The sequence below is a fragment of the Filicampus tigris genome, chromosome 3, assembly GCF_054856515.1.
Source record: "Filicampus tigris isolate MCC_2025a chromosome 3, RoL_Ftig_1.0, whole genome shotgun sequence".
Lineage (NCBI taxonomy): Eukaryota > Metazoa > Chordata > Actinopteri > Syngnathiformes > Syngnathidae > Filicampus > Filicampus tigris.
This window is the reverse complement of record NC_141219.1, coordinates 20072227-20096530: the sequence shown is the minus strand read 5'-3', so window position 1 is coordinate 20096530 and position 24304 is coordinate 20072227. Positions and strand designations below refer to the sequence as shown.

At 41.0% G+C, this 24304-nt stretch overlaps 1 protein-coding gene across 2 annotated transcripts; it reads right to left on the bottom strand.

Moving 5' to 3' along the window:
- Positions 1-1698: 1698 nt before the first annotated feature.
- LOC147150208 (SHC-transforming protein 1-like) lies at positions 1699-22779 on the bottom strand. Of its 2 annotated transcripts, XR_015086148.1 has the most exons (15): positions 22570-22779; positions 22444-22470; positions 22012-22375; positions 18719-18789; positions 14706-14766; positions 13893-14009; positions 13757-13810; positions 11031-11082; positions 10826-10952; positions 10366-10546; positions 7082-7154; positions 5979-6075; positions 4695-4842; positions 4359-4580; positions 1699-2324 (listed from the first exon to the last, which is right to left on the bottom strand). XR_015086148.1 is itself a non-coding variant. In XM_086025747.1 (14 exons), exons 1-14 carry the CDS (start codon positions 22587-22589, stop codon positions 4452-4454), a joined length of 1521 nt encoding a protein of 506 aa, XP_085881873.1. In that variant the 5' UTR covers positions 22590-22779; the 3' UTR covers positions 3551-4451. The 2 variants fall into 2 exon arrangements, 1 of the variants encoding a protein (XP_085881873.1); XM_086025747.1 differs by lacking the exon at positions 1699-2324 and having other exon boundaries at positions 3551-4580.
- Positions 22780-24304: the final 1525 nt, after the last annotated feature.

Sequence of the window (24304 nt, the reverse complement as noted above, 5' to 3'; positions counted from 1 at the left end):
GTCCAGCACTGCCAAGTCTGTCGGGGTTTGGCCCCCTTTTGATTACATGAGGGTCCATCCGACTTCCCGCTGGGGAAGCTCCAGAAAGTCTGTTTCAAGGTAGTTCGAATCCACAACCCATTATCCGTAGAGGTGGTCCAGGTGACGAAATGTCCGTTTCATTATTTTTGAGTCATAGCGTGTCTCTCTCTAGTCAAATGGCAGGGATTCCCTGGGGATTCACTTGCTTTGAAGTGAGACTGAAGCAGACCTGGTGGCAGTCCTGCCTGAATCTGGTCCACATGCGGCATATTGACAGTATTTTTGGCTGGCTTTATCTTTGTTGTACTTACGGCAATAATTGATTGATTTAAACGAATCTAATAAGAATCTATCGATCAAAAAATTATGTCTCTGAAGGCCCCCCATGCTGGGGAGTTTTCTCTTTCTCCCTCTCCCTCTCTTTTTCCCACAATGTTACACACACGCAAACACCCCAACACACACACCCACGCACCCACCCCCCTCACGCAAACACACGCAAGCGGTGTGTCGTCTTTGCTTTTGTGTTTGCAAAGCCTCACATGGCTCCACCTCCCTCTCCTGCCGACGCAGGAACATGAGCAGGTTTGTGCCATGAGAGTAAGTAATAAGTGTTGCCAGTGTTGTTTAGTTTCCTTCGAGATGTGAACTCTGCGCGACTCTGATAACATTCAGCCGAGTAACAATTTCATGCTCTTGTACTCTGGACCCTTTTATGACTCAAATTGTTCCATGAAGGCGCTGTCGAGTCTGGTAACGCTTTGTCATATTTGTATATAAAGCGAAGCCCTCAAGTCAATTCTGCATTGGAATCAGAGCGCAACACACACACACATGCACACGCACACAGTCATAAATTAAAATCGGGTTTGGAGGGCGGTGGGGATACATGCGTATTACTGTTGACATTAATATGAGGAAATATATTCCGTCACTGGTGTTTTTACTTGAGACTGTCAATCATACTGCATATTCTTGCATGTATGTGATTCAAAACGCTGCATGCACTGTCTGAAGTGGTTCTCAAACTGTTAACACCAAGTACCACCAGGAAAATACTTAGTTCTCCAAGTACCATCATCATGACCAACAACAATATTCAGTAAACATATCCGTTTTTAATGGCTCGCAGATTAATTGAATACATTCTTGGCCTTAAATGAAAGCCTATATTGTGCTCTCGCGCTGTACGGTCACTCAGTATACATACATGTACAGTATATGTCAGTTTGGATCCCAAGAAACAACATGTCTAATTTGAGCTGAAACGTTTTGGTAAACTAAACTCTGCCCTTCAGTGCACTCGGACTGCACAAAAATGGTAACATGGCAGACATGCTACCATGCAATCTATATTTTGACATCAGTTCAAATTGGTAAATCACATAATGCTTTTCTAAGATTCCTTCTTTTAGTACACAGGTGTCAAACTCAAGGCCCGGGGACCAGATCCGGCCCGCGAAGGCAGATCACTTGTGTTGACTTGACAGGTTTCTTTGAAATTGTCTTCACTGTTAACACAACATATGATATACAGTATTGCAAGCATTTGTTACCAATCCCTTATTTAAAATACATTGAAAAATAGTTGAACAAACTATTTACTGGCTTCTGATTTTAAAACTATTTACCCTTCATTTTGTTGTGTATATGTGAGAATATAAGGCGATCATACATTTATATGGGTTCACAGTCATCACGGTTTAAACAGCTGCTGAAACACACAAGCTTAATTTTAAATGAACATACAAGTACATGGACCTTTAATTGGATATCAAGAATATATAATAAATGCTGTATTGAATGCTATTCGAGCATTTATTTGTGCTCAAGAATATGAATTAAAGGCTTTTCGTAAAGCCGTTTGAGCAACACCCCCGATCACCTCAATACTGTACCCTTGCTCTTGAGCTAAAGTCCATGTACCTGTACTACTATTATACTCTGTCACACTAGAGACTGACATGCAAGACAATCCATCACTCTAATAGAACGATTAGTGAGTCAAAACAACAAATGCGCATTTTAGTGCTACTTATAATTGTGAGGTACTAGACAAATCAGAAGCGAGCAGAGAGTCAACTAGTACAGTAGATGTACCTTCTGCTGGATATCAGTGATATGGAATAAATGCTCAGATGGTGACCCATATACTGTACTGATGCTATGGCATGAGTGAGTGGTGACCTGCGAGTGAAACATGTACTTGACACGCAAGCTCACTGTTGTTCGTGGTGAGTCGTGCTTCGGGCGAGGTCCCTGTGACTCAGAATCTGCAGGGATGTCACGACGCTGGGAAAGCACTGGGAGTGGAAAGAAAGGGAAGAAAATTAGTGAAATGCACATGTTCAGCGTCGATTGTTTTTGGATGTCTGAGTCTTAGCTTGGCGAGGACACAATCAGATAAGGCGCATTTACTATTATTGTGTTTAACCTTTGCATGGCGTGAAGGCGTACGCTTTTGACCCAACAGAGGAATCGCTGCAAAGTATTGTGGGAAGTTTATAAGGCATGCAAATTTTGTGATTCTATCACAAGACCTCCCTCTGTGGCTCTCTGCTGAGGAATCCGAAAATAATCAACTCCTTAGTTTTGGATCCAAGTCATCTTTTACTTAAAAAATGTGACCAAGTTTTAAGATGTTTGAAAGTGACAGATAGTATAGCAACGTCAACGTTGTATGGCCGCAACAAATCCCAAGGAAGGTCAGGGAAGGTTTCATCCTGTGTTGAATTCACCAGGAAAGATATTAGCGCCATCTTGTGGCTAAAAGAGACAGTGAAAAATGGACCATTTCACACATATACACACACTGTATATATACAGTTCTCTCTCTCTCTCTCTTTCTTTTTCTCTCTCTCTCTCTCTCTCTCTCTCTCTCTCTCTCTCTCTCTATATATATATATATATATATATATATATATATATATATATATATATATATATATATATATATATATATATATATATATATATATACTGTATATATATTCATCACAAACTTCAGTGTTGACAACATTTTGTTGAACCAACGTTGATTGACCATTAATCTTCAACCATAACCAAAAAGCAACCTTCTTAACCCAAATTCAACATTGATTTAACATATTTTGCAATCTGGGTGTATTTCGTGCAAATATTAAAAAAAAAAAAGTCTTTGATACAAAAAGCATCATCAAATGAAAGTTATAGCATTTTCTTTAATTACACTGTGACAGGAACAACAACGGTATCCATTGTATCACAAAGACAAAGGGCATTACAAATACAGAAATTAGGAATATAATGTAAGGTCAAAATATTCAGTAACGACAATAGTATGTTCTATGCGCCTTCACTCGTCTATTCATGGAATTGTGATTAATACTGTGTTTGTGGAATATGAGTTAAGCAGCAAATTCCACCCGTTTTTAGCCATCCTAAGGGTGGTCATTTTGTCAATTCTGTTGACTGAACATGACATCACAGTTGCTCGGCCTCAGGAAACGACCAATCGTGGCTCACCTGTTTTCTGAAGCTGAGCCATGACATGGCCATTAACTGACCCTTGAGCAACTGTAATATCATTTACAGTTGACAACAAGTGGCAAAATGGCCGCCCCCTGAGAGGGACAAAAACGGGTGGATTTTACTGCTTAACTCATATTCCACAAACCCAACATTAATCAGAATGCCGTGTTTCGACTAGTGTGCTGCATAGAACATATTCTTGTACAGGTGCAAAATCCCTTAACCATGTGTACGGAATTTAAATATTTAAGATCATATACAAAATATTGTTGAATAATCCAAATCATCTGTTTGCTGTATTCCTGTTCCTCGACATTTGAATAACACTAGTGTAAAACAACAAAAACACATTATTATTTCCATTATTTCTAATGAAAATTAGGTAGGAGTTGGCCGTGTGTTTTACTTTCTGAATTCCATCCATCTATTTTTGATACTGCTTTTTACAATTCAATGCATGATTAAACAAGCATTCATTCTGAATACCTGGTGACAAAAAACACTGGCGATTGTGCTTACAAAGTCAGACAGGCACAAAGTGAATGTGATAAATACTGTACAGAGAAATTGCCTATATGTAGAATCCAAATTGATCAAGTATAATAATAAAATAAGTGTTCCATATATAGAATCTATGCAATGTATATCGGTAATTTGCAAACAAATATACCTATATCATGAAACGTAACTCTTGAGTTAATTACATAATAGACATCCATCCATCCATTTTCCAAACCGCTTATCCTCACTAGGGTCGTAATGTGAAATAAAACCGTAGTGCGCTGAATTGTCTTACTAGTCAAGTCAAATAGCGTACTCGCGAGTACCTTGCGTTGGATATGAAGGATATGGAATAAATGCTCAAACAGATGTCTGTAGCGGTTACAGATGCAGATGTGACGAGTGCCTCTGTGTCCATGTTAACGTCTCCGCCGGATTGGCTGTTTGAGGCAAAGCTGGTTGCTCCCGGTCACGATGGGTATCTGGCTGTGCATGTGGAAACGGACCAGGTGACCCACACTACGAAAAACCTGGTCACGTGTCCGAACCTGCTCACACACTCACACACACGCACGCACACGCAAGCACACGCAAACACAGAAATGATGATGAGTTTTAAGAAGTAAGGTCCCGATTCAAGGTTCTGTGCTTGTGACGCCAACCTGGCCATGTGGATCGACCAGCAGCAGGTGTCGAACCGCGGTTCCGTCTATCCCGCTGAGCACATACTGACCGCACGCCGAGCTGCTCTCTCGGACAAGGAAGTCTCCATTACAAGAGAGAAGTGACTCGGCCTGCTCTCTTCCTAACCTGAGTAAAGGATCACGGACCGGCATTACAGGAATACTGACCTCTATCAAGGGGAAGTAATTTATTGATTTGAAATGGCCGTTGAGAAATATAAAATGTTACATTATACTACATACAAAGTACAAAATGCATATAAACTGGTGCCTTGAGCAACCCTAAAATCATCTTTCCCTTTTGAAATGAACGGAAGTGCTATTCCAGCCTCCATCCCAACAAACAATAAATACATTTGTATTTTTGGGGGGGGGGGGGGGGGGGGGTTTATTCAGGAAAAATAGAACTCAATAACAATGTATTTCATGAAAACAAAGAGCAGTAACGCATTCAAATAGAAAGTAAAATATTGAACGGTTTTCATGCTGTATTGATTATGCGGCTATTTCTGTTGTTCCCGCCTTGGTCACCCGGTGGCCTTATAAGACAGCAGAGCTGGGCATTCGTCTGTGCTTTAGTGCGTCTATGAGTTCCCGTCTGTATTCCAGACCCGCCCGATCGGTCCCAGTCAGCCAAATGGTGTCGAGAACGAGCTGTACCGGTACCACGTCACACGCAGGTGCCACACTCCTGACACGCAGCCAAACAAAGAAAAAAAATTTAAAAATAAAACCCCATATTGTTTGTTTTTGTTTCACCAATCACCACGCTGTGTGTGTGTGTGTCTGTTGTTTTTATTTGATATTTTTTCTTTTTTTGGTGGCGTGGCTGCTTGTTTGACAGCGTGTCTGCTCGCGCAGCGCCTGCGTGTGACGTGAAAATTATGTTCTCGACACCGATTGGCTGTCCCCGACAAGGTATAGGCAAGGACCACGTGGGCTGGGCGGAAATAATGCCCGGAAGTTATAGACGGATAGATGATGCCCAACTCTGTAAGACAACCAGATATACTGTTCACTGAAATGTCTCATCAGCTCTCTCAGCTCGACAGTGCAGCACTAATATTGTCATTCTACGCCAAGGAGAAAGATTATATGACTGGGAGTACTGTTATATTGTGTGTGCATCATGATTTAATGCTGCGATCCAATTCATTGCGCTGCTCTTTCTGGTGTGCCTGCCTTGGCCACTGGGGGGCAGTATAAAAGTCACAAAGACAAAAAAAAAAAATTAAACAGAATATTTGAACTACCACGACCCACCTGCCATGAAACCAACACTCCTCCTGGATCATGTTGTGGATGTGTGTTTCACAAGGAAGAGAACACCATTTACTGCTCATCTCGGACTCCAATGGGTCTAAAGCAGAAGGTTGGAGGAAATCTATAATAATTAGTGGACAGTAATGAAGTACAAATACTTTGATAATGTCTTATTTTTCCTGACAGTTTTTATTCCCTACATTTGAACTCACAAATACAGCATGTACATTATAATCCTGTGTAGAAATAGTCAAACTCCACAGAAGAAGACGGGACATAAGAAGAAAAAAAAGATTTGAATAGAGGTAATGTCAACTGTGTTTGATCTTGATTGTTTGAGATCTGTGGGAATTAACGTCCAAAAATCCGTTGTCTTATCTAAAATAAAATACACATTGTACGTATTTTCTTAGCTCACTACATTAGCAAAACTATGGGAACACATTGCTTTGCAAAAAAGCCCAAGCTAACAGCCATTGGTTAAAAACCAAAAGGTTTTTTTCCATTGTATCCAAATGGGTATTGAGTATAATTGACAGTAACAATTTATTTTAACTTTTTACTTTTGTACTAAAGTCCATTCTACAGTCATACCTGCTTTACTTTTATTTAAGAGTAAAATCAGTCCTTTGACCAGAATCCTTTTTACACATGTGCCTGTACAGTACTTCTAAATACAGCATGAGTACTTTTGCCACCACTGTCAACGATAAATGTACTTATAAATGATAACACGGTTAGTTGGTTTGTCTATGTTTACACTTTTGTTCCCGGCGGCCACAGCAGTTCTGTTTGCCAAAAACATAATGCGCCATGAGATTTTGGCCATTTTTCCCCATATTAAAGTTGTTAGTTTTCTGTTTTCATGTGATGGCTTGTGTCACCAAAAAGTCGAGTCACTCGTATCTCAAGGCATTGTGGCCTTCTGTAGATTAGCGAGAGCGGAAGCGACCCTACCTGAGTTGTACGTTTATTCTCAAAAATTCCCCTACAGTATTGTCTAATACAAAAAGATGTGAAATGTTTGAAATAATTATGCAGAAAATATTGATTGAAAGGAATATCTGTCAAGAGGTACATGTATCTGAATTTAAGAGGTGTACCTGTTGTTTGAGCATCTGCATCCTGTGTGATGGAACAATTCTCATAGAGTGAAACAGAAGGAGAGAAACCAACCTGGAACAAAAAAAGGAGAGTCATTCAAGCAAACAAATACAAATAAAATACCATACAATAAGAAGTTTAATATTCATTTAATTTTTTTTTGTTTAAGTGACTTTTTATTTTACCTAGGAAAGTGACAAAACAACGATAAGTTGCATGAGAAAAAAAATATTTGCTGTTTTTTTTCCGTCTGTTTCTGCATGCAAAATTAAATTAATCATCAACGACGAAAATTCAGTCGTCCATTTTCCAAAATAAAATTAATCAATTACAATTGTCTGAAAATGTAACTTCTATCACAAGTGCTCGTCATCAAAAGAACTTCATTTTGTCAACAACTCCTTCCATCCATCCACTTTGAATATCACTTGGAGCTGGAGCTCACCAGCTAACATTGGGCAGAGGCGATGCACACCTTGAACTGGCTGCCAGCCAATTGCAGGGCACATATTGACAACCAACCATTCACACTCACATTCAATCCTATGGACAATCTACTGCATAACATTTTCACTTTGCCATAAATTGATTAATTGAATTTCCATTCATTTCCATTCAAAGATGATTTGAGACACAACCTCATGGCACAAATTGAACTTCTCTCAAGGCACAGCTGTATTTTTTTTTTTTTTTTTTTAGCTCAGGCCAAAGCCATGTGTCATAAAAATAATAGCTGATAAAAAATAACACACATTACTGAAACGTTCCTACATACACTACTGAAACGCTCTTACTCACTACTATCAAACTGCTCCCACGCACACACTGAAACATTCATGGACACAACTGAAATTTCTTTTGCTCACACGCAACTCAAACACTGTCAAATGCTACTTAAAATGTTTTCGTTCTTAAAAAGTACTGAAACAGGGAACTGAAACATTCCCTTATATACAACACTACTGAAACGCTATCACACACACTGCTGACATTTTTTTCTCTCACAATCATTGCTGAACACACACCCCCACGCACACACACATCCCAAGATATTTGAACTACTCTAGTTGGGGCAGGGATCTCACTCTCGAACTGGACATTCCACCCTTTTCAACTTTTTCAACCTTTTATAACTGAGGAGTTGATTTGTGCTTCACACTCGGCTGCGAACCATTCGAGTGAGAGCTGGAGATCACGGCTTGGAGATGCTAACGTTGCCATCATCATGTTCTCTGGTGCCCGCAGAACTCCTCGAGGGACATGGTCGAACACTTTTCCATGTCCCCAAAACACATGTAAAGTGGTCGGGTGAACTCCCATGCACCCTCGAGGACCCTGCCGACGGTGTAGAGCTGGTCCGCTGTTCCACAGCCGGGACGGAAATCACACTGTTCCTCCTGAATCTGAGATTCTCCTTCATGGCGGACCGTCCTCTCCAGCAACCCTTTATAGACCTTACCAGGAGACTGAGGAGTGTGATTCGACTTTAGTTGGAACACACCCTCCAGTCCCACTTCTTAAAAAGGGGGACCATCACACCAGTTTGCCAATCCAGAGTCACCTTGCCCGATGTCCATTTGGTGTTGTACCGGCGTCTCCACCAGGACAGCACCACAACATCCGGAGCCTTTAGGACCTCTGAGCAGATCTCATCCACCCCCATGGCCTTGCCACCAAGGAGCTTTTTAATCACTTTGGTGACTTCAAACCCACAGATAGGAGAGCCCACCTCAGAGTAGAGGCTGACATTTTTACGGGACGGAAGTCAACTTTACCTTGAATCAAGGGACTGAGGCAGTACAGGATAAAACGTTCACGGGAGCAGACGGGAGGAAAAAAAAAAAAGTTGCACGAAATAGTGAGAGTCCATGAGGAGAATAGGGGTGACAAACTGTTCAATAAATGAGTAAAATTCAACTTTTATGTGAGGACACTGATCATGTTAATGATTTCTCATAACAATTAGGAAACAGATAAATATCAATATGCAACAGTGTATTTCGATAGAATTTAAAATGAGCATTTCTAGAACATTCCTGGAAAAGCCCAATGTGCCATCACTGGTGAGCTATATGTAGAACAAGCCCGCGGGCCACCCACGTGGTCTTTGGGGGCTACCCCCTCCTCTGTTTCAAGGGAGTGGTATTGGTGGAATTGAGGAGGTCTTTGGGTTCTTCTCCCTACTCACTCACAACACCCTGAGTCGAGGTCAGCAGCACCCCATTTCCACTATGCACAGACAATAGTGTACTGACTGGGAGAGGCTGTCACTCCTTCCAAGTCTCACTGTCATTGCCCAAGTGAACATTTAAGTCCCCCAGCAAAACAATGGAGTCCCCAGCAAGAGCGCACTCCTGTGCTGCAACCAAGGACTCCAACAAGGGTGGGTACTCTGAACTTTTCTTTGGCGCATAAGAACAAACAACAATCAGTGAAGCTCGTCCGGACAAGGGAAAACGGATTCCATTATTTACAGTGCATACTGTACATAGAATCTTTTGAGCCGTACTTTGTCTAGCCCCCCACCGAGGACCTGCTTGATATGGGTAAAGCTGGGCATCGCCAAACCGCCACTGAGTTCCCGTCTGCATATTTAAATGACCGAGGTGGTCCCAGTCGCTCCGAGTCAGCCAAACGGCGTCAAGAACGGACTTAACCTGTACCACATCACACACAGGTGCCTCACTCCTGACACGCGGCCGATTAAGGAAAAAATTAAAAATAAAAGAGTGTTGTGTGCCTTGCAGTCCCACGCAGACGCAATGACCCATGCCCCATATTGTTTTTATTTCACCGATCACCAAGCTGTGCGTGTGTCAGTTGTTTTTGTTTGATACTTCCTGTGGCTTCTAGAATTACTGTGACACATAAATCCCTCCACCACAATAAGGTGATGGCTCATTAAGGTGGTGTTTAATATATTCTGCATACGAGCATATTTCAGTATGGTGTGTGTGTGTGTGTGTGTGTGCAATTACAATCACTTCAATTCGTGTGATGGTCAATTGCATTTTTAATCATTTGGCTTTTTTCTTTCTTTCCATGCCTGTCCATCGAAATGTCTTTAAAAAGGTTGGGAACCGGTGCACTGTGTTGAAAAAATATCAATCAATCAACTTTAACTCAACGTTTGTCATATTATAATCGACTATAAAAAAATCTCCAGTTGTTCAAGTTCGACCCTAAATGACTGTCAGGTTTTCGCTGTTCGTGGCACGGTACGGTCACTGTCGCACGCGAATAACGTGGGTTGACCAAAATGTTGAATTGTTTTGATTATTACCTTTTCCTTCTCTGCCCTTGTGACACACAGGTCCTCTACTCCACCAAAGGGTGACATATTCCCTGGAGTCACATTGTAGTACTCATGCTCATTGTTATCATCAACATTATCCTCAGCGGCATCTTTTGGCTCTGTTAATTTGTCCTCTGGCATCCATTTGTTGCACATTCTTTGAGCTGATCTGCATGCAGAAGATGAATTATGATTGGAATTTCTAAGAACTCACATTGGCAAAAAAAGTTTGCTGTTAAAGTATCAAGTTATCGTGATTAAATGTTACATAACAAATAGAACATCTTACTGTTTAATCTGATTAATCTTGCTTGTCATTTCATTTTCATGGAAGTAATATTTGTCTTAGTAGGATTGGATTATCTTTTTTACTGCCGGGTAAATATACAAATTGACAAACCAAGCAACCATCAACAGTAGCGAACACAATGTTTGCCATGGCGCAGACCTGGGATCGGCGGCAACAAGCGACGGCGTGTGGCAAAGCAGCTGTTTGAACCGAGACTCAAAGGCCCAACCGATGCTGCGGATCACCTCTGCTGCTCGGCCCTGAGGACACTCCAGGATGTGACACGCTTACAAGTAGACAAAAAAGAAGTAAGGGCACAAAGAGCAACATTGTGATCGGAGACAAAAACAAGCATTCACCGTACCTCTTTGATTGACTGGATCTTTGGCTACATATGCTATGTAGTCTTCCATGTCCTGCAAACACATTAGTGCATGAAGGTGTCAATATTTTCGTGCAGTCGTTCTTGAACTTTTTACACCACGTACCACCTCCAAACATTCTTGGTACCACCATGATGACCAACATAATACAACAGCGCAGTAAGCCCATTGCTTTACATAAAAACCGGGGCTATTCCTAAAAAGTATATTGATTAATTAACACTGTGTGTAAAGGAAAATATATTTTAAAAAGCTGTACATGTACATGTAAACAATGAATCAATTCAAATGCATTGCACAAGAAAGTTAAGCAAAAATTCGACCTAAATAAATAAAAAAAAATTAAAAACTATTGTAAAAGAATACATACAAATGTACTTAAAAGTTAAAGGGGAAGTCAACCCAATGTTCTATCAAAGCCCACTAGTTGAAACAAGACATTCTGATAAATATTGCGTTTGTGGAATAAGAGTTAATCCACCTGTTTTTAGCCATCTCTGGGGCCGGCCATTTTGTCACTTCTGTTGACTGAAAATGACCGTCACAACTACTCAGGGCTCAGGTAACGACCAATCACGGCTGACCTGTCTTCTGAAGCTGAGCTGTGATTGGTTGTTACCTGAGCCCTGAGCAGTTGTGATGTCATGTTCAGTCGACAGAAGTGACAAAAAGGCCGCCGCCTGAGATGGCTAAAAGGGGGTGGGTTTTGCTGCTTAACTCGTATTCCACAAACGCAATATTAATCAGAATGACATGTTTCAACTAGTGGGCCTGCTGGGAACATATTCTTGAAAAAAATGTGTTTGGGTTGACTGTACTTAATAAAGGTACTGTTACTAGATTTAAAAATAAGACACTGGCTTTGTTTACATGGCCACATTTATTCGGATCAAAAGCCTGATCGCAATAAAAATGCTTCATGTACACACCCCATTCAGAATATTCTGATCGGATCAAGCCTATGCCGATCATCAAGATTTTATTCCGAACGAGAGGGGTGGTTTATGTCAATTGTCGGCGCGCATGAAAACCTCGAACCAGCTTCATCTAAAGACATATTTTGATGGACAGGCATAGAAACAAGGAAGAATGAATTATTTATAAATACAAGTCAACATCAGGCTAATTGTAGTATTAGTGGGAATCCTGCACGTGTCTTATTGTATGACACTGGTGTCATAGTGTGTTATGGGACGGGACATCAAAGGGAGGTTCCAAAAAAACCAAAAAAACAATTGAAAGTGTTTTTTACTATTTCTTTTTGACTTGTGCTTTTTATGCACATATGTATTTGAGAAAGAGCAGCCACTGGTCTCGTTTTTGGCGTAATATTTCTACTTGCTTGTAGAAGCCATACGGCTTTAAAGTGTCACGATGAAGTTGAGTGTTAGAGCAACACAATTTTCCAACAGTGAAGATACTGGTAGCATGAACCCTTTAACTCTGGTGGCAATCCGAATAGGCTAGCCAAAGCTAGCGAGACTAACCGCTAGCTCATCCACCACCAGCTTGTTTTGGTACTCTCACAGCCACGCAGATGTATGAAGACTGTATCGCCTTGTTGGCAGGACAGTTCGCTGCTCCACAGAGCGTTATAGTACGATGACTGCGGCAGTCACGTGAGTGGAAGTCCTCTGTAATTTAGCTGATTGGTGGACAAGATGCCAATAACACGTGATTAGTGATTAGTCGACCTCAAGCTTTCAATGTCCGTGCTCAGTAGTAAAGTGGAGTGGTCAGCTAGTCGACCAATCAGCTCAACCCCTAACTTAATCTTTGTACAAAGTTTTTATATTGGATGGATCTTAAAGCTGTTTGACATTGCAGATCTAGCACAACATGTAAGAAGGTAATTGCACTTTTCACACTGCCGTAACCTCTGTGAAAATTCAGAGTGCCCGTCTTCTGCACCTGCTTACCTGTTTCAAAAAGACTACTTTGACCGTAAATCAATAAGCAGTCTGCATTCTTGTGCTAATTTGCCTTAGACATGTGCATCCTGAAGCATTAAACCATCAACAAAGGAAGCAAAATCAACAAAAACAAACACATTTATCAAGCAGAATTTGAGCCACATGGCATGCTGCTGCTGACATGAGCTGTTTTGATTTGTGCTTGCAACTATTGGCCAACAGTGTAGGAAACCTGGGCCTTCCAATTTGTATCATTAGTAAATAATGTTAACATGGAGCGAACCAGAAGGATGATAGATAAGAGTAATTGCTTTTAAGATGGACTGCGCAAGGTGAAAACACTGCAGCTTGCACTGGTGACCTTGCAGCGCCAATTAAAGGTTGTCGAAGAATTAGTGTTATGACTGGTTGTTACGTAACGTATCAGTTGCTATGCAGTTGCTATGGCACTTTAATGCTTTGTCCTTTATCATGTCAAATAGGCCACGATGTCTTAACAGTTTATAAGATTGAGTTACTCAGTGATATTTTAAGTACGTCAAACCTTCTTCGAGTGAGGATGCAAACTCTCTTCCAGTTCAGCTCTTTGTAGTTACTTTGTATTTTCGTTGATAAAGACTTTTTACTCCACAACCTCCATGTCATGTCTGCGTATGGGTCCAAATCCCGATCCTCATGTTACAATTAGGCCGGAAAAATAATTCAATACTCCACACAAAAAGCAGCAAAGTGAGCCAAGTATATTGAATTAAAGCGGCGCATACTGTATGTCACATGTGAAAACACAAACATACTGGGTCTCCCCCTGAGGCGAACGAAATTGCCTGGATGGAGTGCTGGGTGATTTTCTGAAAAAGAGAGAGAAGGAGAAAAAGAATGTTTAGATGGCAAAAGTCATCATGGCAGTGTGTCGTGTGTCGTGTTGGTCACCTGCGAGGACGCGGCGAGGAGAGTGAGGGTGTCTGCGCAGACGCTGAGGATGACCCGCCGGCCCGAAAACTGCAGGTTGCTGCGACCCAGAACACAAGACAGCTGCTTGTGTTCAGGCTGACAATGACACAGGAAAAGGGCTCATTTGTGCAAAGCTCTTTGTGCTTCCACATTTCTGTGTGTGTGCGCATGAGAGGAGCTTCAGGGGCACAATTCAGGATTATAGTACCTCATTCGCTTGAAACGCTCTCATACACACAACTGAAACGCCCTAGCACACTGTGGGAATACCCTCCTCCCACTTTAGTGACACACTCTCGGGCATACAAATGAAACCCTCAAACACGCCACATAAATGCTCTTACACACTACACACTAACACTGTCAAATTTACTGATATACTCTCACACTTTAGTGACACATTCTCACATGCAATACTGAAACACCCTGAAATTCTACAGAGACGTTCACACGCGTTCTTGACACAAGCTCACACGTTAGTGGCACACTCTCACACACAACACTCTTACACACACCACTGAAACACTCTCACACATTATACTGACACTCTACAGAAATACTCTCACACACAATGAAATTTCTTTTGCTCACACCTACAATTGATTATTTTTTGTTGTTGTATGCTCTCTCATACGCTACTAAAAAAACTTACACACTACTGAAATGTTCTCAGACTCACACTAACAAAACAATCTCTACTACTGAAAGCATACTTCAGTATATGAGCACATTTCAGTATATTATATGAGTGTATTTCAGTATGACGTGCTTTGGTGCCGGTGTGCGCCTTACACTCTTTGATTTCACTGCGGTCTTGGCCGTCGTCCTCTTGCAAAGTCTGTTGATTGCCTCTCTGCACGACACATAAGCAAAAGAAATGTTAAAATAAATGCTGTTTTTCCTGTCATCAAAATTTGAAATCAGAAAAATACTACTCTAAAACATTTGTCGAATACTTTGTTTACAGAAATTTCAAAGAACTCAAAAGAGAGTTACTCTTCAATCTATCTTGTTATATAACGTGATTTGTGAAATTGATGAAACACGACAACATTATTTAACAGTAAGAGTTTGAACAATAATGACGTAAGCCTTCTTTTCAGATCTTTGATCATGTCAACATTCTTGCTACGCTGTCTAAAGTCATCAGATCAGTTATCACATGTTGCTGTGAGCCATCCCGACAACTCTCACATTTGGTGCAGACATTTTGCAATGCAACGCGTCGTCAGGTTATAGCTTCAACTTCCCACAAGTGGGCCACGTGGTACAAAGCTCCACCTTGCTCCGCTGGAAAATTCAATTGATGGTTACACAGTCATGAGCCTGCAAAAGTAACTCAATAATATAATCATATTATTATATAGCACAGAGCACAGAGTAGCTGTATCTTGCTGCCAACATGACTGACTTAACATATGCAATAACTGTCTGTTCAACAAGTAACTTTGAGACTACAGAAATTCTACTTTGCCTTGCAAGAAGGAACATTGGCATGCAAAGGACAGTGTCCATTAGGGAGGTAACGATTCACTCAAACCCCGATTTGATTCGATTTTCAGTTCCCGATTTTCGATTTGATTCCATTTTTTTAAATCGCTACCATGCTTGTGCGCAAGTGTGGTGCTGCAATCATATGAGTAAAATCAGGGAAATGCTCTGTGCTACAGAAACTAAAATAAACACCTGTATTTTTTGTTTTTATTTAACCTTGATCCAAAAAGTTTCGTTTTGCTTGTCTAATATTCATAATTTGATCTATACATTCAAAATGTGGTGTGAACCTGGAATTGAAAAAAAAATTAAAGATTAGGAGAGACATCATTTTTTAGCACTCTAAATTAGTGTATTGTAACGACCTAGGTATGTTATGTCTTTTATTGTTAGATGTTGTCATTAAGGGTTTGTGGAAAATATGCAATGTTGTGTTACTTTTGGTGCTGCGATGTCCGAGTTCATAAACGCAACACTCAGTGCGTGGTGCGAATGACCGGGAGACAGCACATGTCCTCTTGCTGTTTGATGTCAACCGCTAGGTATACAAAAACGGTGTTTCCATGTAAAACAATTATGCTCCACAAAATTTGAAATTTGCTCCTCAAATGAAGTCAGTGAGTCGCAAAACCGCTCTGCAGGGAAAATAGATAGGTTAAGTTATCTATCTTGTGCAATTTTACTTAAAATAAAGAACTTTGTTGACCAGATTGTTAACCATTTACTAGTCAATACAGTATACAGCGTACGGTTTATTTTTTCCTTTAATAAGATTAAACCAGTTTGATGTATCAAACTTTGGAAGGCGTATTATGCACTGCATTTATTTGGACTTCAAAGTCTCTAGGCTGTTATACAGTATCCCCCCGCTGGGCGATATTTGAAAGACTCAACGTGGCATGAACGCTTCACTGTGGCCGGACTAAATGCGGCTCCTTCTAGGATCTTTTAGGACCTTAATGGACCTTTGAGGACCTCGGGGCGAGGCGTCCCTTTCCCGTTGGCTGCCGAGACAAGCAGTCCTTATAAGACTAAATGCAAGTAGGTCTTTTACGGGAAACGGAAGCCCCGCCGCAGCCATTGAAGCCTCACCGCGAAAATAGACGATAGACGATTACATAGACTATTTATTTAACCCATTAAGGCCTGAAGCGCCTGACTAAACATCTCTCTAAAACCTAAGGTCGTCTTTGGAATCCCCCTCGAAAAGTTTTCCTGGAAATTCAACACCTAGAAAATAATAAATATCCCTGCCCGTGTAGCGGATAAGAACATCCATCCATTATCGATACCGCTTATCCTCACAAGGGTGGCGGGGCGTGCTGGAGCCTATCCCAGCTGTCTTCGGGCAGTAGGCGGGCGGCACCCTGAATTGGTTGCCAGCCAATCGCAGGGCACACAAAGACAAACATCCGCACTCACAATCACACCTAGGGGCAATTTAGAGAGTCCAATCAACTTACCATGCATGTTTTTGGAATGTGGGAGGAAACCGGAGTACCCGAAGAAAACCCACGCAGGCACGCGGATAGGAACATAAAACCAAAATAAATTGAAACAAGAACATATATCTTAACCATATATCACGTTCGACTGGTTCCACCGGTTCAAAGTCCACAAATGCATAATCTTTTTCACTTCGACGGCGTCCACCATTACTGGCGGACATTACCAACATCCTCCGAGAAGTCACGACACCGTCACATGTATATTCCGATGCCTTTTTTGGGCTATGAGACCAAGAATTGGTTTAGAAAAAGAAAATGATGTATACGCTCTCCCGGCTCTGAAGGTAGAAACACGCAACAATGCTCCCGGCTTTAGTGGTAGAAACGCAGATATGCCCTCCCGGCCTTAACGGGTTAAGTTTCGGGTAACAGTTCCTCAAAAAAAGGCTGGTGGAGAAAGCCTTTTTTTTACAGTGAGCCACCAAAAATTGCCCACCCAAAAAGTTTGTAATTTCATCCCCCACAAGATAGTGGCAAAGCACTTTTTTCAATTAGACAAGGCTATGGCCTGACTAAGTAAACCTCAGACACTGAAGTCAACACAAGTGCTTGCCACAAAGATTCCACCAGAAGGCGGCAAAGCTATACTTTCATGAGAAACGGCTATGACCTGAGCACAGAAAACAGAAAATAAGTGAGTTTTTGCGCAAATAACGGAGTATAGTATAATAGTATGATAGTATAAAAGTCTGCGACAATTGGCAAATTCGCAAATGCCTAACCACAAATATACGTGGTTCTCATTACAGTGTTCCTTCACTTTTCGTGGGTGGTACGTTCCAAGATACCCCGCGATAGATGGTTGACATTTTTGGATGGAGGGGGTGGGTTGTACCTCTATTAAGCAAGAAATATCTTTGGTGGCGTTTTTTCTGGGGATGGAATGTATGAATGTTATCTCTCCGTCTGGGCACTATTTAATTGAATTGTGCCTAGTATCATTCTCAACAAACAACCGCAAAAATCCATCCATCCATCCATTACCCAATCCACTTATCTTCACAAGGGCCACGGGCGTGCTGGAGCCTATCACATCTGCCTTTGGGCAGTAGGCGGGGGACACCCTGAACTGGTTGCCAGCCAATCGCAGGGCACACAGAGACAAACAAACATTCACACTCACAACCACACCAAGGGGCAATTTAGAATGATCAATGAACCTACCATGTATTATTTTTGGAATGTGGGAGAAAATCGGAGTACCCGGAGCAAACCCACGTAGGCATGGGGAGAACATGCAAACTCCACACAGGGGGGCCGGAGCCGGATTCGAACCCACGACTTTTGCACTCTGAGGCGGACGTGCTAACCATTCGCCCACCGTGCCACCCACAACCGCAAAAATGACAGTGTTAATTTCTTCGTGAGCAAACTAACCAGTTCAGCAGGGCATCAAATAATTATTATCCTCCACTGTATGCTTGTCATTATACCGTCTGTGTCTCTGACTTTTTCTTGGAAGAGCTTTTCTTCTCCTTGAAGACAAGTTGCACATGATGGATTAAGTCTTTCTCTCTCCCTCCCTACTTCCTCTTTCGTAATTCATGTATGTGAAATCATTAGGAGGAAATTCACCTAATTGGATTTTCTGGCCAATTCCTTGTGCAGTAATCTTGCAAACAGAGGTTGCTATGGTCATGTCAACAAAGCATCTGCAGTAGGACGTCACTATCAAATAGCGAGGAGAACAATGTCATGCGTTTTATTTACTGTTCCTCTCTGAGATGTTTTTTTTTAGGGCCGCACGGATTGAGACAAAACACAGTTATGTACAGCATGTAGCGATAATGGGGGAGAACCTACCGTGTTACTTGCTTCCTTGTATCAAAGTTGAGGGTTCTCATAGACTGGGTCACCTCCACGCTACCCATATACTGAAAAGCACAACAGAGTTACTGAGTCAAGTGGGGAATACTACCTTAAACAAATATGCTGTACTGGATTAAACAATGACTGTGTTTAAATATACAGTAGGAAAATAAAAACTGTACTCAAATAATGATTTAATTAAAATGTATTGTATATAAGTCAAATTAAAAAAAAAAAGTACCAAAATAAATGTTTGAAAACAAACAGTCCTCAAAGATTAAATGCAATTATATTGCACTTGAAAGTTAAACACACCTAAACTCAGCAAATGTACTGAACTGGAATGAAAATAAAAGTTTAAGACAGTGTATCAAGTTACAACATTAAGACTGTGTTTAACCCTTTCATACATAGTGGTCACTACAGTGGACAGCTATTTAAAAGTTGCTTTCGCCTATATTAATTAATCTAAATTTAAAAAAATAATTTTAAACCTTACATAAATTAACTATGATCTAATGTTATTATTTAAAATATGAATATATTAATATAGGCAAAAGCAACTTTTAAATAGCTGTCCACTGTAGTGACCACTTTGCATGAAAGGGTTAAAATATACGACACAAAAAAAAACAGTACTTAAAAAGCTCAATTTAAATGTGTTGCACATGAAAACTGGCCTATAAAAAGTGTTTGAAAACAAACAACTCCAAAATGCATTGTACTTATAATTTAAATAGTCTACAACTGAACTCTGCTTGAGAAAATGTACTGTACTGGATTAAAAAAAAAAAAAAAACAAACACTATTACTTTAAGCACAGTCAACATAACACTGAGCTTAAATATAGTAAAATAAAACCTGTACTTAATGGTTCAATTAAAATGTAATGCACATAAAAGTTCAATAAAAAGCGGTACCAAAATAAATGTTTGAAAACAAGCAGTCCTTAAAAGACTAAATGCAAATATATTGCATTTCAAAGTTACAGTAAATAGAACTGAACCATACAAATGTACAGATCTGCATTTTAGAAAAAAAAACTGAAGCCACTGCAACAATATGCAGTTTGAACATTAAATTACGTGATTCTTCCGCCTTAAGATACGAGTTGAATCATCTTTTTCGATTGAAAGGAAGAGAAATGCCATTTATCCGTTTCAACCCAAAAACAACAAATATTGTTGTAACGCGTATTCTAATGCGCTTTTAACACTCCATAATATTGCACTTTTAAGAAACATACGATACCTGTATGAGTATTCACTTTGAGTAGTAACTGATACTGAGTACCGATGGCTCTTTTACTTTTGATTCGAACATTTCATTTGGCACAATGACAAAAAAGTATGAGCAAAGACCTTTTTTTCTGACACAGATGATGATTAGGCGAAATGAGGCCAGTATCCCGATACCTGGTATCGATACTCGCCCATCCCCATTAAACCGTTTTTATCAGATGCTTCTTCGGTTTGGCCTGCCTTGGCCAACTGGGGGCAGTAAAAGATAAACAGAGCAATATACTGTTCACTGAGAAGTCTCAAGTCCTCTCACATAATCAGTACGGCACTACAGCTATGTTCATATTACAGGTCAGCTCTGATTTTTTGCCCATATGTGAAATGTATGTGATTTCTTTTTTTTTCTTTTTTTTCTAATGTCATCGTGAACATTACAATTCCATATTTTTTCCAAACCTGACCCAGTCCTCTATCATCTGTGGATGCAAATTGGGTATGTATCCAATGTCACTGCAGTTTGGACGCTCATCTTGCCCTCATCCAAACTATACGTCATTAAAAGGCGAAACATCACTATTGTTCGACGCGTGAAAAGCAACGGTGGACAAAGGTGAAGAAAACGAAGATACTGATAAATACGAGAGGACCAGTTAGTACAAGCACAAAACCTTTGAAATGGCCACAAAAGCATCAGGACTGAGACCTACACGAGGGGATTTACTTCCGAAACATATTGGGCCACGTTGCGACACGTTTTGTGTGCATGCTTGTCACTTCACGGACGCATTCTGTTCACATTTGTGGCTACATTTGTTTTTGTAATATGGAGAAATGTTGCGGCACCATTTGTGTTCAAACATTGCTAAGAGGCAATGCAACATAGATGCTATTTAGCATTTGCGTTAAACGACAGGACTTAAAGGCTAAGATATGTGATTGTTTTAAAGTGGAAAATCAACCCAAACATATTTTTTTCAAGAATATGTTCTATGCAAGCCCACTAGTGGAACCAAGGCCTTCTGATTAATATTGCATTTGTGGAATAAGAGTTAATCCACTCGTTTTTAGCCATCTCTGGGGGCGGCCATTTTGTCACTTCTGTTGACTGAAAATGACATCACAACTACCCAGGGCTGAGGTAACGACCAATCACGGCGCGGCTTTAGAAAACAGGCGAGCTGTGATTGGTCCACCCGTTTAGTGTCATTTCTGTCAACTGAAAATGACATCATAGTTGTCCAGGTAACGACCAATCACAGCTCACCTGTTTTTTGAAGCTGAGCCACGATTGGTTGTTATCCGAGCCCTGAGCGTCTGTGATGTCATTTTCAGTTGACAGAAGTGACAAAATGGCCGCAACCTGAAATGGCTAAAAGTGGGTGCATTTTGCTGCTTAACTCATATTCCACAAACGCAAAATTAATCAGAATGCCGTGTTTCAACTAGTGGGCCAGCTGGGAACATATTCTTGAAAAAAATATGTTTGGGTTGATTTTCTCTTTAAATACACAAAGTGTAAATCTCTTTGTTTTATGTTTTTTTTGACAGTAAACTTCAACTGGAAGTGGCAATGAACAGCATAAAGCCTCTTTTTGGGGGGGCGTTTTGTTCACTATTTACCAAACTTACTGTTGAGTTCACTACCACTATACAGTTCATGTATCTCAAGTCTGTGCTTGCAAGTCAAAGCAAAACTTACCAATGTATTACCTTCCACTACTGTATGAACTTTGCTGACCTCAATTTTCATAACATATATTGAATAAATAATCAAACGGCTTCCCATACGTGTGCTCACAAATACATGCTGTATTTCTATTGGCTCAACATAGGAGAACCTACATGGCTCCATACACACACGCGCGCGCACGCACGCACACACACACACTAGCAGCAGAAATGTGACGAGCGCAGAGCCAGGATGAGTCACTACTGCCGACACAGAAAGCTGTCTGAAAAGAAGGCGTGAAGTGTGTGTGATGGCGGGCCGAGTGTAGCGTAGTGTTCAGCCCAACTGACATCAAACCAAACGGACATGTCATGTACCTTGATGTGATGGTGAACCACTCGATGGGCCACTGAAGAGCACTGCTTGCATTTGTGTCGAGGGCATGAAGGACAACTTGGTATCCTGGGAGAGCTGCGCATGCAATGGAAGGCGATTGGTCGTTTTGGGGGATTGGTCACACTCCACTCAGGGTGCCTATCAATGCCTCCAATGCTTCCGGCCCCTGGCGGCCCACTGGACCCCTGCGGGGGACTTTGTGATGGGTCGTCGGGTACGAAATTCCTCGGGGCAGATGGCGGATCGTTGGCGAAATCGGAGTCCAAGCGAAGGGAGCAGTTGTCCAGAGAGGTTCTGGAATCGTTGCGCAGGCGGCTGTATTTGGTGCGCTTCAGCATGCTTGGGCTGTATTGAGAGAGGTGAGTTGAAACACACGCGGCGCAAAATACACCGTCTGACTGTACGAGCTATACCTGGTTAGCGTTGCGTTGTGTGACGTCCTTACGGAATCAGTCGATGGGACACAAGAGCGAACAACAATTAGAAAGTAGTCGCATTGCTGATTATCAATTGACTGGGTCAGGATGCATGGTACTCACCGGTATGCAACATGGGACATCCCATGTAGTTTAAAGTCCGGTTGGCTTCACTCCAAGTCAAAAACAGATACAATTTGAAGTCACCTGTCCCTCTCTTGACCACTTCCTCCACTTCCTGTACTCCACGCAGCTTTTATGAATCAACTGGAAGCTCTCGTTTGTGAATGAGTCGCAGTGTGCAGCTGAACGTGTGAATGGAGCCGAGGAGAGATTGACAGGCAGCCCCCAGGTCCTCCTCCTCCTCCACCCCTCCCTTACCTAAAACTGCCATCCAATCACAGAAGGGCTGAGTGACTCATACTGTATACACACACACCAGCACATGCACACACGCATAACAGGACATTATGCCCAATTCCGATTTATCTTATATCTTTATTTATTTTTCCTTTTTTTTTTTTTTTTTTTTTATAAATCCAGTCTTTTTATGTACCCTAAATGACAACATTTCTTTTTTTTTTTTCCTCAAGCAAGACCAATGTCAAACAACAAAATGTTATTTGAATGTTGTCAATATATTAAGATTTCAGGAAGTTATGATTTTTTAAAAGCTTCACAAAGTGGGCAAAAAAATGTCTGAAACTCTCTGCATTATTACGGTGGAATGGCCTGCGCCTGAGTGTCTGTGCGAAGCGGTGTAAAGCGCTGTTCTGCATTTTGAGTCAAGATAAGCATAGGGAACAACTGCCATAAATGTAGGTATGTGACAACTGACCAAGGCCATTTTTGTGTGATCACGGCGCGGAGGACCGTTTTGCACTCCTGCAGAAAAACTACCTCTGGCTTGTTAAAAATGTGTTGTACGTGTCTATTTTTTTTAGACATGATGTACAGTGGGATCTCTATCGCCTCGTTTTCAATTTGATGATTTTCATGCAGTATTTGCAGTAATTCAGAGGTCGTGGGTTCGATCCCGGCTCCGGCTTCCCTGTGTGGAGCTTGCATGTTTTCCCCGTGGCTGTGTGGGTTTTCTCCGGGTACTCCGGTTTCCTCCCACATTCCAAAAACATGCATGGTAAGTTGATTGGACACTCGGAATTGCCCCTAGGTGTGATTGTGAGTGCAGATGTTTGATTGTCTCTGTGTGCCCTGCGATTGGCTTTGTTTGTGCATTTTCTTCACTGTTAAATTTAATGTGGAGTTTTTGAATATAGGTATGGAAATTAAAACTTTTTAAAGTTAGATTCATTATTCAAATATTCGTTAGTTGCTGCCCTACTTTACATGTTAATTTGACTCTCTCAAACACCTCACCTGTTGTGAATTTTGCCAATCAACTCCTTCCAAAAGTACAGAAACATTGAACAGTTGTACGTGCATTCAAAGGTATAGACCAGGTTAAAATGGATTTCACCTTTAAAGGTTAAAGTGCAGTTAAGATCCTGTCACCCTAAAGTGCAAAATGTTTTTTTTTTAATTAGTTGATAGATTAGTTGATGAAATTGAAATTAAATACTTATTTTATCAAACAACAACAATCACTTGTTTAAAGCAATGGGACAATTTGGACGAGTGAATCGGGCACCAGCTGAGCTTGGACTCCACTTGGTGGCCGCTAAATAAAACTACACAAGTCCAATTAAGAACTGAGGGTAACAGGTAATGGGTGGATGGATGGTACAACACTGTCCTTTAGCCCTTCACTTTCATTCACATTTCTACCATTTTCATCCTTGAAATACTGCCATTATTTTGATTTTGCGTTGTTGTGTAATCAATTTACCCGACTTATTGG

What these genes read in the sequence shown, in the direction of transcription:
- LOC147150208 (XM_086025747.1), bottom strand. Translation starts at nt 22,589, where the DNA reads ATGTCCCATGTTGCATACCG. An exon ending in ATGTCCCATGTTGCATACCG is followed by an intron (nt 22,471 to 22,569) that starts GTGAGTACCATG and finishes TGATTCCGTAAG; the next exon opens with GACGTCACACAACGCAACGC. An exon ending in TCCTCGCCGCGTCCTCGCAG is followed by an intron (nt 13,811 to 13,892) that starts GTGACCAACACG and finishes TCTCTTTTTCAG; the next exon opens with AAAATCACCCAGCACTCCAT.